Source organism: Helianthus annuus, chromosome 14 (assembly GCF_002127325.2).
Source record: "Helianthus annuus cultivar XRQ/B chromosome 14, HanXRQr2.0-SUNRISE, whole genome shotgun sequence".
In the NCBI taxonomy this organism is placed as follows: Eukaryota; Viridiplantae; Streptophyta; class Magnoliopsida; order Asterales; family Asteraceae; genus Helianthus; species Helianthus annuus.
In genome coordinates, this window is record NC_035446.2 from 168,335,523 (window position 1) to 168,351,700 (window position 16,178).

At 38.5% G+C, this 16,178-nt stretch overlaps 1 protein-coding gene across 1 annotated transcript; it reads right to left on the bottom strand.

The window, feature by feature from the left end:
• Positions 1 to 11,253: 11,253 nt before the first annotated feature.
• LOC110907839 (putative receptor-like protein kinase At3g47110) lies at positions 11,254 to 14,794 on the bottom strand. The gene is made up of 2 exons (XM_022152762.2): positions 11,839 to 14,794; positions 11,254 to 11,746 (listed from the first exon to the last, which is right to left on the bottom strand). The coding sequence occupies exons 1-2, from the start codon at positions 14,489 to 14,491 to the stop codon at positions 11,418 to 11,420; spliced, it is 2,982 nt and encodes a 993-aa protein (XP_022008454.1). The 5' UTR covers positions 14,492 to 14,794; the 3' UTR covers positions 11,254 to 11,417.
• Positions 14,795 to 16,178: the final 1,384 nt, after the last annotated feature.

Below are 16,178 nucleotides of genomic sequence, written 5' to 3' on the forward strand. Positions count from 1 at the left end.
ATCGTTTAATATCGACACGATACAGAATACAGACAAAGTACAGACACAAGTGCACCAACAATATTATGTTTGTTAGAAAACTAGGAAGCTATGGTTTTACCGGATTTTTTATGTATATCAACAGAAGAGAGTCATATATGAAAATTTGTATATCTTGACTTGACGAAGTATTAAATATAAATTAATGATTGATATTATTCTACCAGCTTTAAATGTTAGACTTTTTTTTTTTTTGCCATTACCATCTTGGTGGAGTGGTCAGGAGTTTTCCCCAAAGGGGTTTCTTCTTAGGGGTACCGGGTTTGACCGGCCTCACGATGTGCACCGGCCCAGGAAACCGTACGCACCACTGGGAAGGGGATTCGAACTTAGGCAATTCCGAACTTTAGTAGGGCTGTAGGGGATGTTTCACCTGCTGATCTATACCGTTCAAAACAATGTTGGATTTTTTAAACCCAGAGATGGGTTAGAAGACATGTAACATTTTATTTTCAAAGTCAACTTTGTAATCAAATGTGGAAAATACTTATAGTTGTCGGTTTCTAATTGTCTATGCCGTTCTTAATTAACTCTTATTGATAGGAAATATGTGGATGAGTGTTTTCTGGTCATATGTTTATCTGTTGATTGAAAATGACAATATTCAATGCATGTTGACTGCAAGTCGTACACTTTTATGACTAAAATAATTTGAATAAACCAAATGTGGAAAATACTTATAGTCGTGGAAAATACTTATACCATTTTATTTTCAAAGTCAACTTTGTAATCAAATGTGGAAAATACTTATAGTCGTCGGTTTCTAATATTCCCTAGTAAAACATATATCAACTTAAAAGTTTGAAAAGGAGCTTTCATTTCTGCCCCAATTAAATTTGAATAAACCATCTAGCAAAAAAGGAAAACATTTACAGAGAACTAGAGCAAGATGCTAATATGTTGGTAAGCCACTCAAGCTATCTCAGATTGAATTGTTATGCAACAGGAAAATAAAAGAAAGCAGGAAACAATCACATGAACACAAACGTTGAATGAAAAAATAAATTCAAAAAGAGGTATAATTGGTGGGTTGGTAAAAAAAGGTACAATGGTTTAATTTGGAAAATAAAGTCAAATAAAGCAAGTGTCTACGTGATTTAAGGAGGAATGATAGGAGATGATAGATAAACCAAGACTCTGAAACTTAAATAATAATACTTGGTCGTCGGTCACTATGTGGTTCTTAATGGACTAATATATTGATATGAAATATGTGGCTGAGTGTTGTTTGGTTATATGTTTGTTGATTCAGAATCACTAATCAATGCATGATGACTGCAACACACGTTTTTTGACAAAAATAATATTCCCAACTTCGTTAAACGATTGGTATATGAGCTTTTATTTCTCCATTTCTGATTAAATTAAGCTAAATCTCTGATTTCCACTTCGATCGAACAACTTTCCCAAACCCCATGTCTAAATACAACAGATAAATCAATACCAAAACTTTAACAAAGCTCAATTTGGTGTTTCTCAAAGGCTAACATAGCAACAACATTTATACACAAAAGCTGGAAATCAAAACCACCAAAAAGCAATTGCCATTTCACTTAATTTCCAGGCCATCTTTGCTTTTCCTTTTAATTGTTCATAAAATCCATTTAATGTTCACCTGACAATCTGGACCCACATATATACTTTTGGGCTAATTTAGACTCACAATATAAAAACATGGGTTGTTTTGGGTTAAGTTGTATTCTCAACAGGCTAGGACGGGTATATTTAAATTTAAAAAAGTGAACGGGTCATGATGGGCTGAATCCAAAAGATAAACAATTAGCTACAACCATAAGCACAACGACTTGATTCTTCTTCAACTCCTTTAGCTCCGTCACAACTCTATTTTGAGGGCCGTACAAGAAATCGGACCCCCAAAAAAGGCTTTTCGCGACGAAATTGCGTCCCTGTATCCTATTGCGACCAAAATTAGTCGCAACAGGGTCGTTGCTATTGATCCGTGATAGGACCCCTTTGAATCCAGGTTTCACTTTTCTTTGTTGGTGCACTTGTGTCTGTACTTTGTCTGTATTCGGTCTGTATGTAAACGATGTCCTAAATCAGTCTGTAAGTTGACCAAGTTAACTATCCTCCTAGTTTGACTTGGACAACATGATGTTTGTCTGGATCGAAGGATAGCCTCGAAGGATACAACTGATCCTTCGAGGTGCTCGAAAGATATGGTTCGACCATGGTTCGACCATTAGGCATCGAAGGATGATCCTTCGATGTCCATGCTGATCTTTCGGACACATTGTCATCGACAGATGATCCTTCGGACCATCTATCGATCCTTCGACCAAGACCTGTTATGTATGGGTATAAATACCCATGCAGTGTGTTAGTGTTAGGGAGAGATGCACATTTGGAGAGTTAGAGAAACTCTGCTGGAAAAAACACACACACACATACTTTAGAGAGTTTGCAAACAGATTGTAAACCTTGTGCTTGTAACCGTAAACCTTCATACGTATTAATACAGTGGTGTTAATCGGTGAACTTTGTGTGTTCTTGTGTTTGTTCTTGCTTCATCCCGGTTTGCCTACTAGCTTGGATTCCGCACTCGCTAGTGGGTTAGTATAACAAGGTTTAGGTTTGTTCTCGATCCTCCGAGAAAAGGGACCTACAAGTGGTATCAGAGCTTGGCTCTTTACCTTGTTTAAAACCGGTTTGTTCAAGATTCTTGGTGTGTTTGGACACTTGGCTTAGCACCCGTTTTTGGTAGTTTTTCTGCATAAAAACGCGTACTAAACCTATCGGGAGTGTTCGGGGTCGGTTTGGGTAACATAAAAACTGTTTTTGTGAAACTTTGATTTTTCCGGCCGTATTCCGATCATCTTTCCGGTGACTGGACTTGGGGATAAGATTGCCTTTTTGGGTAAACTTTTTGAAAGTCAAAAAGTTGGTGAAAAAGTTGTTGACAGAAACATCCTTTCTGCCGAAAGTTGGCTCACCAACCACATCAACTTTTCACCAACCTGTCGTACTTTGTGTCAGTGTGTCAGAGCTGTCGAAAGATATCCTTCGACATCGAAAGATATCCTTCGACATCTTTCGATCAAAGGCAGCTCGAAAGATAAGCATCCTTCGAGTAGTCTTTCGAAGTCTAAGGGTTATCCTTCGTAGTTGGAATCTTTTCGAAAGTTGGTTGTCCGAAAGATAAGGATACATCTCGAAAGATAAGGATCTTTCATTGTGAATCTTTCGAGATCAGTATTCGAAAGATATAGATCTTTCGAACTGAGAATCTTTCGTGATAATCAGTCGAAAGATAAGGATCTTTCATTGAGAATCTTTCGAAGGCTTTGCTCGAAACTCAACAGTAATCTTTCGATCACTGTTGATCCTTCGAACAAGTCTTGATCTTTCGATCAGATTGTTTCTTTCAATTGTTGTCTGTTTGTTGTTAACAGTTTGTGGTGTGTAGGTTATTTGTTAATTTTTGATCACTATGAGTTGCACAAGTCCTTGGGATTGGAGTACGGATCCACAACCAGATCTGAAACAGATGTCGATGGCTGAATATATGACGAGTGCCATTCCAAAACAACAACAATCAATAAGTTCATGTCAATGGGCTTTAGTATCCAACCAAAGTCAAAGTCTTCAGAATCTTCTGATAAGCGAAAGTGAAACAGGCAGTAACAATCGTCCACCAAAGCTGAACCACATGAACGATTTTCCGTCATGGAAAGGCCGCTTTCACACATATGTTCAAGGACAAAGCACCGACCTTTGGATGTGTTTTGTCAATGCATTCAACGAAAGTCTTGAAAGTAGAGCATCCACTTCAGAAGGTTACGCCAACATGCTTGAAAATGACAAGAAGGCTTATGAATTGGAGAAAAAGGCCTATGCCATACTTACTCAAGCACTCAACAAAGACATCTACCATCAGTTTTCATATTGCAAGACCACGAAAGCATTGTGGGATGCCTTAGTTGCTCGAGGAGAAGGCAATGCAGCTGCTCGAAAGTCTCGGCATGATTTGTTGAAGAAAGAATTTGAATCTTTTCAGTTCTTGGAAAACGAGACTCTGAATGATATGACCACACGTTTCTATCATTTGATTAGTGAAATGTGTGCTTATGGGGTGGCAGCTACTCAACAAGACATGGTGAATAGGTTTGCTGACGCCCTACCCCCAAAATGGAGTTCGTTTATTGAATTGTTGAAGCATACTAAAGCTCTAGATGAGATTAACATCTATGAGTTCATTCAGAAGCTGGAACATAAAAATGATGAAGAAATTAGGAAAGCAAGGCGTGCTCCAGCTCCTCAAAATACAGAAATGTATTTGCCTGGTTTTGGTCCTTCAGCTAGTTCTGTTCAGCAACCGAAGCTTCAAACTGCTTTTGTGTCCAATACGAGTTCCTTTCCATTTCCTCAATCAACAGCTGCTCCACCACAACCTCAATTCGATCCGAGGTCTTACATTCCTGTTCCAACACAGCCACAACCACAACCTCAACAACAACAACAGCAAGCTCACTATACAAGCAATCCTCAACCTCAATCCCAAAGTCATCACACAATCCGAGTCGACAACTCAAATCTTTCACACCTTAGTATTGAAGTTGCTAAGGAACATATGGAAATTATCAACACCATGGTCAGTGCTTACTGTGGTTTGGTAGCTGGTCAGCTTGGAAACATCAACATGACCAATGAAGATTATGATCAGATCGACAAGGAAGAAATGGAGTTGATGGATATTAAATGGGCTTTTGCTAGTGCGGTTAGAAGGGCAAAAGATTTCATGGCGAGAACTGGAAGAACTTCGTTGGAAGGAAAGAAAAACACGAAGTATGGGTTTGATATTAATGCCGTCACGTGCTTTAATTGTGGCGAGAAAGGGCACTTTAAACGTGAGTGCACTCGACCAACAAAACACGGCAATCACAACCCGTTCAGAAACCAGACTAATGCGAATGCCCAACAAGAAAACCGTGAACGGAGGATGGTGGCAGTGAATAACAATCAGGGACAGCCTGGAGCTACCAATCACAATCGGGCTTTGGCTGTTCAAGCTGATGAAGGATGTGACTGGTCAGTGCAGTTTGGTGAAGGTGATCAAGGAAGTGGAACTGCATTGTATGCTAAAGTCATCGAGCAGGTTCATAAAGAAGAATCTTCTGGGAGCGATGACAGTTCTGGTTATTCGGGCAGTTCGGATGAAGAAGGCTCTGTTTCTGGGGATAATCACTCAGAGCCTGATGTGAATGAAGAAGGAGATGATGATATACAGGAGCTACTGAATGAAGCTGATGAGCTTAAATGTCAGAAATCAATTCTGATTAGGAAGGCTGCTGCTACCTCAACGGAAATGGAAAAGCTATTCTCTGAAGATGGAGCTTTTTCTTTTCAAACTGCCTTTATGGCAAATGGTTCAGCCTCTACTAGTCAGGTAACTTCTGAACCTCCTGCTCCTAGTATTTGTAAATCATGTGCAGAGATGAAGCTTGAATCAGAAAAGCTTCATAGTCATAATCAGAATTTGGTTATTGAACTGTCAAAATGCCAAGAGGCAAACATGGCTTTAACCCGGAATGAAAAAGAATTTAAATCTGTAATAGAAACATTAAAGAAAAATGTGTCCGAGGTTAACAAAGTAGTTTACCACAAACAAGTAAGTATAAATGAGTACATTAACCTTGTGGAAGAAACTAAGAAGCAATTAGCCATTGCCCAATGCAAGCATGATGCGATCAAACAGAAATTGGATAGTTATTCTAACTCCCGATTTGTGCTTGATCACATCATAGACGTTCAACAACTGAAAGGTAACGTGAAAGGTGTAGGGTATAAGGCGTGTCCACCCCCTTTGATGGACAACTATACCAAGATGCCCGATGAAGAGGAAATGCCTCGGTATGAACCCAGTGTGCCTTTGAACTTTGAGGAATTTTCTACTGGCCTAGGGTTCAAATCGGACAGTTCTTCAAACACAGCCCCTAAGGAACAAGAAACTTCACCATCCATGAAACAAAGTCCTCCAATTATCGAGGACTATGAGACATCGGATGATGAATCAGATGTGGCTGTAAGTGATCAGGATAAATCACTTGGCAAGATGAAAGGAGTAGATATTCCACGAGAGAATCACATCCTTTGTGATCCTGATACTCCTGAGGTTCCATCTGTTAAAGAGCAAGTGATTGATCCTGTCAAGGTTGAAAAGAAGGCGGTGTCTACTGTTAAAAGCAGTAATGTGTTGTATACCTTGGTTGGAGATAGTAAAATCTATTCAGATCACGTTTTTCCAATTAAAAATGTAAATAAATCTTTGATTGATAAAGTCTTTGAAGACAATACAAACAAATTTTTGGGAAAAACTCTACCAGGAATTGTGGTAACACAATGTGATCCAATTCCTAAATCTGAAATTAGAAAACAGTTTAGGAATCATAAATCTTCAACCACTCTACAACCTAGTGCTTCTAAAGGTAAACAACCAATCAATCGAGCTCAAAAGCCTGAAACAACAAGAGCTCGAGTTCAAAAGAAAGAAAAGGATGTCAAGTTTGTGTCATCCAAGGGTACTGATAAGATTGAAACTTTTGAAAACAAATCTAATACAGATTTTGTAAAACAAGTCACAATCTTAAAACGAAACAGTGATAACAATTACACTCAACACACAAACGGGTGTGATGAAAAGGCTAGTACCTCTGGGTCCACGACCTCAACATCTGGTAGTCGATCAGGTTCTCCTAAGTCTGTTGAAAGGAGAACTTGTTTCAAATGTGGAGAAATTGGGCACATTATCAGAAATTGCCCAAATGCTCCAAAGAAGAAAATGGTTGAAAAAGCTTCACCTGAAACAGTTCACCCTCAACGTCGGTCAGTTTCACCTAAACAAGATAAACGAACTGTAAAAGAACAAGAAACAAAACAACGACGTAAAAATGTAAAGGTGATCGAAAAGGCCTTAAAACCGGAAACTGTTAAAAGGAAACCTAGTTTGTCACAACCATTAAAACCAGAAAATGTACATAATACACACTCTGGTAAACAAAAACAAACTTGGAAACCTAAAACAGGTAAAGGTTCAAGGGGAGGTGTTGTGCTTGAAAATTATCAAGAGGTTGAAATTACATTTTTTGATTCTCAGGGGCAACCCAAGTCTATGAAGGCTTGGGTCCCCCTCTCCAACTAATCTCTGAGTGAGTGTGCAGGAAGTTCCAGGAGGAACTATCGATAGTCATAGGATTATTGATAGTGGAATGTCCTTGCACAAGATAGGCGACAGAAGAAATTGTTGCCTTTGATGGAGAGAAAGAAAAGAAGAAGAAAATGTGATTGAATGATGGTGCAAAATTCGACCAAATGAAGAACGTGCCGAAAATTTGGTCATTCTGGTTCTTGATCGGGTCCGCAGGAACGAATGAAGTGAAATGTGTGTCGATGCCTTGGAGTGCATTGAATATCCGCACACCATTTCTGAAAGAGAAAGTCACAGACCTTCGCTGGTGCAATATGGAAGACCAGCCGGACCCGGAGGTTTACGACCTTGTTGCTGTCAAGAGATTAGTCAGTAGCTACAAAATCGACTTTGAAGTCCACACCGGGTGGATATCAAGTTTGGAAGAACACTTAGATTCCTTGCAATGCATGAAACGGTTGCAGGATACGGTTTTTGAATTTCTAAATCTCTCCTATACTTGTTGATTTTTAAGCTACTTTATGAATTATTATCATCTCATACAGCACTCTTTGGCCTGACACGTTGATCTCAAATATCACCTCACACGTGATTGTTTCTTTGTGAAACTCGTCAATGTTGTCATGGTCCGCACCGCTTACCGACATGCCAATTCATTTTTCCAAAATTTGTTAAATCTTTTCTGATAAAACTTATTTTTGGTAAATGGCATTAAGGTCAAGCAAGAGTAAACCAACATCGGAAAATCATTTTTGTAAATATCTTTGTGTTTTTAAATTTATCTTAGTTTGTTGATTTTAGGGGGAGTAAATCCAAAAATCGGAAAATACAAAAACATCGAAAAATTTCAAAAACACAAAAACAATAGAAAATCAAAAATGAGTTTCCTGGAGAGCAAAAGAGAAAATGATAGTACATCAGTGGTCTATCCTAACCTCTTTAAACCTTAAATGCAAAACGATAAGCAGCTCTATATAAGATGAATCGGTAGGCTCACAATCATTTTAAAGTGTGCAGGGTGATATAAATCTTAATCGACTGAAGACCAGGTGGGAACCATTCATTGGCATATGGTCTTAGTACCGAAATTTCGTTTGATAGATTGCCGAGGTTCTGAGATATTCGGTCTTTATGCTGCTTATCATCTGGGTATCATGGTCGTATCTTTTACCGAAAAATAACGGGGATGCAAGTCTAGATCTTCCATGATACTATACATACGTGTACATATTACATACTGCATTCGACCTCAATAAGTGATAAACAATCACATGTCCAAAACAAATAAGTGATAAAATATCACATTTATCCGGGTGTCAAGTTCGTCTCTCTGCTGTACGGAAGTACTGACCTGTTCACGGACTTGCACCTGTGCCCTCATGCATATGAAAATCAAGTTCCTCATCAATAAGTGATTATATCACAAAGGACTTGTTTTCAAATCAAAATAAGTGAGTATCTCACAATTTATACGGTCAAACAGATGATAATCGGTATACTCACCGGTAAGATGAACTCTCGTGCATACCTTGATACGGGAATGTGTCGTGATGTGGATGAACACCGGTTGGTAAGTATAAACCATACATTAACGTATCCTCTAAACATGATTACATCTGATAAGTTGAGCTTAAGTGGACAACAATACCGATAATTGTTATAGGATGCTTATCTTAATGTTAACTAACTGAACAACAAGAGTGTTTTGGCATGACCGTACACTGATATGATTCTCTTACCCTCGAAACTCACAAAAAGAATGTTTGTATATATTTATTTATTTACTGCTTAATCTTTATTGTTTTTCTTTTAAACAGTTTCGTCGTTTGGTGCATATCAGCACGACATTAGCGGTGATGTCGTTTGATAACACTCAAAGGATTTTAAATTGTTGTCTTTTTATTTCAAAAACACACCTGAAATCTGTGTTTTAATATAAACTTTATAAAAGCCAAAAAGATTTTATTTCTGCTTTATTTTCGATCGTACGATGTTGGAGCTCAAGTCTTCGTTGCCTGAAACCTGAACGAAAACCAAACTGACTAAATCTTCATAAACGGTCGAAATTTGCATGTTTTGAAAGTTAGAATTTAAAATTTGAAAAATTTATTAAACTTTCAAACTGTCGGACGGTGCTTGATTGTGACATGGTCATTCGTGTGTCATTTGCTTATACTATGTTCCAAGCAGTTGTTCTCATTACGCGTTTAGATTTCTTGCATGTGCAGATTCTAAAGGCTAGGAGAACATGGTCGATGACAAGCTTTGGAATGAAGACACGACGAGAAGGCACTCAAAAGATGAAGATGATTGAGTTGCCGCTGGCTATCATCAACACCACAAGGATCTCACTTCATAAAGTTAAAGTATTTCACGAGCATAACTCAAGGGGGAGCTTATGTTAAGGGGGAGTTTGTTAACACACTGCCTACATGATACGGGTAGTTTGTTGATACACTCTCTGCTTTCAAGACGTGAAGACTTTGAAGATCCTCCGACCATGAAGACTTGAAAGGACATCAGAGTTTTGGAAACTCGAAGACCAAAGACTGTCGAAGTTCGAGACAAGTCTACATCTATAGAAGATAAAGACAAGATAAAGACAAAGCTACAGCCAAGGGGGAGTTTGTTGGTGCACTTGTGTCTGTACTTTGTCTGTATTCGGTCTGTATGTAAACGATGTCCTAAATCAGTCTGTAAGTTGACCAAGTTAACTATCCTCCTAGTTTGACTTGGACAACATGATGTTTGTCTGGATCGAAGGATAGCCTCGAAGGATACAACTGATCCTTCGAGGTGCTCGAAAGATATGGTTCGACCATGGTTCGACCATTAGGCATCGAAGGATGATCCTTCGATGTCCATGCTGATCTTTCGGACACATTGTCATCGACAGATGATCCTTCGGACCATCTATCGATCCTTCGACCAAGACCTGTTATGTATGGGTATAAATACCCATGCAGTGTGTTAGTGTTAGGGAGAGATGCACATTTGGAGAGTTAGAGAAACTCTGCTGGAAAAAACACACACACACATACTTTAGAGAGTTTGCAAACAGATTGTAAACCTTGTGCTTGTAACCGTAAACCTTCATACGTATTAATACAGTGGTGTTAATCGGTGAACTTTGTGTGTTCTTGTGTTTGTTCTTGCTTCATCCCGGTTTGCCTACTAGCTTGGATTCCGCACTCGCTAGTGGGTTAGTATAACAAGGTTTAGGTTTGTTCTCGATCCTCCGAGAAAAGGGACCTACATTCTTTTTCTTACATCAAATCCCAATAATTTACAGATTTATGGCTTTTAAAATGTTAAGGTTTTCCAACTATTATCAATTTAAAGTGATATGTACATGACAAAGAATTTTCATTTTGTATACTTCCAATTACAATTAATTTTTGAATTCTCTGTATACTAATTCACAGTGATAGATTATTTGTTGCTATTATATTTTGAAATGTGAATAAACAGAAGGCACTTTACCCCTCAATTTCTGCTGTAGAACTTTTACTTCAAAATAACTTTAATCAACCTTTATTGGTTCATTCGCCAAGTACAATAGCTGCAGGTGTCATTGCAGGATTTTGATAAAATTTGTATAGAAAAATGTAGATTTAAACAGTGAGATATGGTTAATACTATATATATAAAAGACCAAATACTTTCTCAACATTTTGCACAAAACATTATAACATGCTTATTGTATCATATGCAAATAATGTTAGAATATAAACTTAGCATATATATTGTTTATTATTATTATTATTATTATTATTATTATTATTATTATTATTATTATTATTATTATTATTATTATTATTATTATTATGTAATATGTAATATTATAGTTATCATAGGTTATTATGTTAGTGGCGGTTATCAAACTAACCGACCGGTATATATATGTAATCTCGGTATATATATGTAATCTCTGTAAACATTATCTTTTACCAAGATATTTTCAAGATAATATCCATATGCATTCTTCTTGATTCTCTGTATGTACACATACACGTTCATATCAAACACACACACGAATCCGATGATGTTTCGGTTGTCCAACAAAAAAGCAAGTATTTGTATAGATAAGAAACTAAAGTAATGTTCACTCACACACACACACACCCCAAACATCAATTTAATACAATATTATTAAACCAAAAGCTAGCTAGCTTTTCAGGTCACACCACTTGCATCGTCGGTGTTTAACAAATCAAGATCTACTAGCAAATGTTGTCCCGAAGAGCTTGTGAATAACAGTCCCAATATCCATTCGATCTTGTGGAGACTCGTTAGAGCATTGCACACCGACTTTTACCAGTGAAATTAAACAATTTTCATTGACATCCTCACTTAGAAGCACTGGATCCACAATCTGAAGCATACAACCATCAGCCAAGGCCCTCCTAGCATAGGAATGCAGGCCTAGCCCTCCTTCAAACATTGGATCAACAGGTTTTTTCCCTGTCAACATCTCTAACAATAGGATCCCATAGCTATACATGTCCCCACTGGTTGACACTTCATTTCCAAGCCCATATTCTGCAACTTATTTAATTAGAGTATATTGTATTGTATAACAAAAAAAAAAAAAAAAAAAAGAACAGTCTAATGGACTAGTAATCATAAATTACCTGGAGGTGCATACCCAGTGGTTCCTCTAATGATACTTGAGCTACTCGCATTTGCATAAGAACCTTCTTCAAGGGAAAGTATTTTCGCCAGACCAAAATCTCCAACATGAGCAACCATATCCGCATCCAATAATATGTTGCTCGGCTTCAAATCACAATGAACGATAACATTTCCACAACGACAATGGAGATAATCAAGAGCACAAGCCACATCTTTGATGATACTGATTCTTTGAACAAGATCTAAGGTACAATCTACAGAATGCAACCAGCTCTCCAGATTCCCATTAGGCATGAAATCGTACACCAAAGCTTTGAAATCATTGCCTTGGAAATCGATACTTGAGCAAGCCGTTATGACCTTCACCAGGTTGCGGTGACGAATGTTTCTCAAGGCCTCACACTCAGCCATAAAGCTCTTAAAACCTCCTCGGCGTAGAAGGTTTAGTACTTTGATTGCCACAGTGATGCCGTTTTCCTCAAAAACTCCTTTGTAAACCGAAGCAAAGCTACCTGTACCAATCAGATTTTCTGCAGAGAACCCTTCCGTCACTTTGAAAAGTCTTCCATATGATATCTTCTCAAAAGATTCAGCCAGTCTTAATTCTGATGGTTTATCTCTCTTCTTTTTTATACAACAGTAAAACAAGACAAAGGAGAAGAGAGCTAAACCTGCAACGGTAGAAGATAGTGAAATTGCGACAATAACACGAACAGAAATCTTTCGAGTTTGTCTTTTGGAGTCGCTACTTGTGCTTGTGCATTTGGGTAGGTAAAGCTCAGGTATTCCCCCGCAAAGTCTGGTGTTCCTTATGATGGATATTGCACTTGTGTTGGCGAAAACACCTTTAACAGGTACCTCACCCTCAAAGTTATTATAAGAAAGATTTAGACCCTTCAAGGGAATTTGTTGCAGATATGTTGGAATGTGCCCCGAAAAGTTATTGCGTGACAATATAACATATTCAAGACCTTTCAAAGAACTAAATGATCCCGGCAATGATCCATAAAAGAGATTACTAGAAAGGTCTAGGTATTCAAGACTGGTGCAGCTGCTTAAACTACTTGGAAGTTCACCTATGAAACGATTCCTAGAAAAATCAAGTATTTCTAAGAGTTTTAGATTGCTAATCTCTTGTGGAAGCACTCCGGACAAATTGTTTTGACTCAGATCTAGCTTTATAGAAAGTGAAGTCAGTTGGAATAGCTCTTTAGGTACACTCCCGCTTAGTTTATTTCCATAAAGGTCCAAAACTATCACTTTTTTCCAACTCCCAATACTTGAGGGTATAGTGCCTTCGAAACTATTTCCATCTAATGCTACTTTGAGTAAAAGTGACAAGTTTCCTAAAGATCCTGGAATAACCCCAGAGAAATGGTTGTCAGAAAGATATAGTACTTGCAAGTTTTGAAGCTTGCCAATGCTTTCAGGAATGAAGCCTGTGAAGCTGTTTAAACTTAGAGAAACTGCGGTTAGGCCTAACAAATTGCCTATAGATGAAGGGATGCTACCTGAGAGATAGTTTGGACTTGTCTCTAGAAGTGACAGTTTGGATGAGAAGTTCCCAAGTGAATTTGGCAGCACCCCTCCTAATTGGTTGTCGCCAATATCCAACCTTTCTAAATTGGTGCAGTTGGACAAAGAAGAAAAGAAATTCATGTCATCAAGAACCTTGCTGCCAAAATTGTTGACAGCAAGATACAGTCGCTTAAGATGTTGTAGTCTTCCAAAATTAGTAGCTATTTCCCCCTTTAAATAATTAAAAGAAAGTGAAAGGGTTTCCAACTCTGAACAATTTGATATTGACGGTGGAAAGAATCCATTGAAGTGATTAATTCCAAATTCTATATACGTGAGATGGGGCTGAGTCAGACATAAGTTGGACGGTAGACTGCCTTGAAGTTTATTTTCTCCAACATCTAGACCTTCTAACATGGAAAGGTTAAACATAAATGAAGGGAAGGCACCAACGAGGCCATTCGCTCCTAGACTTATTTTTCGCAAGTTTTTTAATTGATTGAAGGAATCAGGAATGATCCCTCCTAGTGGACAATAAGTAAGAAAGAGTATTTCAAGAGATGTGAGATTGCCTATTGATGGTGGAATCCCACCAGTGAGGTCATTCTTGGCTAAGCCCATATAAGTTATCATTAACTTAGAACTAAAAGTATCTGGAATCTTCCCAGATAGCTTATTGAACTGTAAGTTAAGCTTTCTAAGTTTTGGGCAGCTTGACATGTTTGCTGGGATTTCCCCAGTGAATGAATTATTGGAAAGGGATAATTCCTTTAATCGATATAGATGACCTATCTCAGGGGGTATACTTCCATGAAGTGTGTTGTTGTAAAGGAAAATGTAACGGAGGAAGCTCATGTTACCAATATAAGGAGATAAAGAACCTACCAAACCCGAGTTTCGTAGATCCAACATTGTGACTCTTCGGTGGCGGCGACCACAGGTCACTCCTCTCCACTGGCAAAAAGGAAGGGAATCATTCCAAGATGTCAAAGCACCTTGAGGGTCATCTGTAATCTTGGATTTGATTTCGAGTAATGCAAGTTGGTCTGAAGTAGCACTAGAACCATAGACGGCTCCAATTAGATGTATGACAAGAGCAACAACTAAGACTGATTCTGGTTTAGACAAGAGCATTGTTACTAGCTGGTGTTGAAGATTTAAGGAGGAATGAATGATAGGAGATGATAGATAAACCAAGACTCCAAAACTTATATAATAATGCTTAGGGGACTGGGGGTGGTAAGGTTTTCCTCCGTGATAGCCATGTTCCACACCTGGAACAAACACAAATTCCACCGCCACCTACAAAATTTGACGCATGATGAATGGTAACCATGATAAAATTCACGCGTTATGGATTATTTGGTGATAATTGAATGTGATGGGGTGTGAGGGTTTATTGTTGGGTGTTGTGAGTGATGACCATTGCCACTAAAAAAGGTTGTGAGTGATGGAAAAATGGTTGATGACATGGTGGAACTTGATTAGGTGTTGTGAGTGATGAGTGAGTGATGAGTGATGACCACCCCCACCCCCCTTATGGTCATTGGTCACTATGTGTCTATGTGGTTCTTAATGAACTCATCTTGATATGAAATATGTGGATGAGTGATTTTTGTTTATATGTTTCTTGATTCAGAATGCCACTTACTATTCAATGCATGATGACTGCAAGTTGTAGGTCCGTGTTTCGGGATCCAACCCGTGATTTTCATGTTCATGTTCAAAGATGGAAGAGATAAGAGATGATAAACAAACAACTTTTGTATTAATCCGGTAGTAAACATTACAAGTCGGCCCGATTACATGGAAACCGAACTAATACCAAAGAAGTATACATCCAGGGAGAAATCAAGTGGTGATTTCTCCCGGTGAGGACTCAAACCTCCTATCACTCTCTAGCACACACTTGTGCTCTCACTCTTATGTTTTACAAGACAAGGTGTTGGTACTTATACCCAAACACAGGCTGCAGGTCGAAGGATCAGACTGACTGGTCGAAACATCATCCTTCGATCAGACAGTCTTCGAAAGATACACACATGCCTCGAAGGATACCATATCCTTCGAGGTCCATCTTCAACTTTCGATGGGTATCTTTCGAGCTCATCGAAGGATATCAACAATCCTTCGATGCCTTATCCTTCGACACCAACATTAACAACCATAACTTGTCTTGCAACAACACACGGTCAACCGAATAACCCTCTCGTTTGACCACTTCAAACGAGCGAGTCTATACATGTTCGATAGACCGTTTCACTAACTATTACAAATTCAGCGTAAAATAATAACTAATCTATTCGACAAGCATCGGACACAAAATCTGCATCAACAAATTCCCCCTTGTCCGATGATCCAGGTAAGTAGTATCTTGATGCTCCTTGTATAATGTTTCCCCCTTAAAGTACGCGTATCCGTGTTGAGTGTTGTGCAATTTCCTCAAGAGGCTCAATTGACCGATCTTCCGCTGATCTTCCAATACTCCAACCGGCATTTGATAAGGGTTCCATTCTTTAAAAGCTGCATCAAGTCTTGATCTTCAAGCATACTACATTGATAGAGATTTCTGGTGAACTGTCTTCTGTAAACCGTCTTTGTGAAATCGACCAAGTAATGCACTTTAATCTTCAGCATCAACACTCAGGAAAGTCAGCTTGACCAAGTGTATCCCTTGCAAGCTCAACCAAACGGCACGCTTAGTTGAACTACATCCAGATCTCATTGTCTCGCCTTTGTGAAGTCGACCACGTAATGCACTACGAATCTTCAGCATCAGTACTCAGGAAGTCAGCTTGACCAAGTACATCGTTTGCAAACT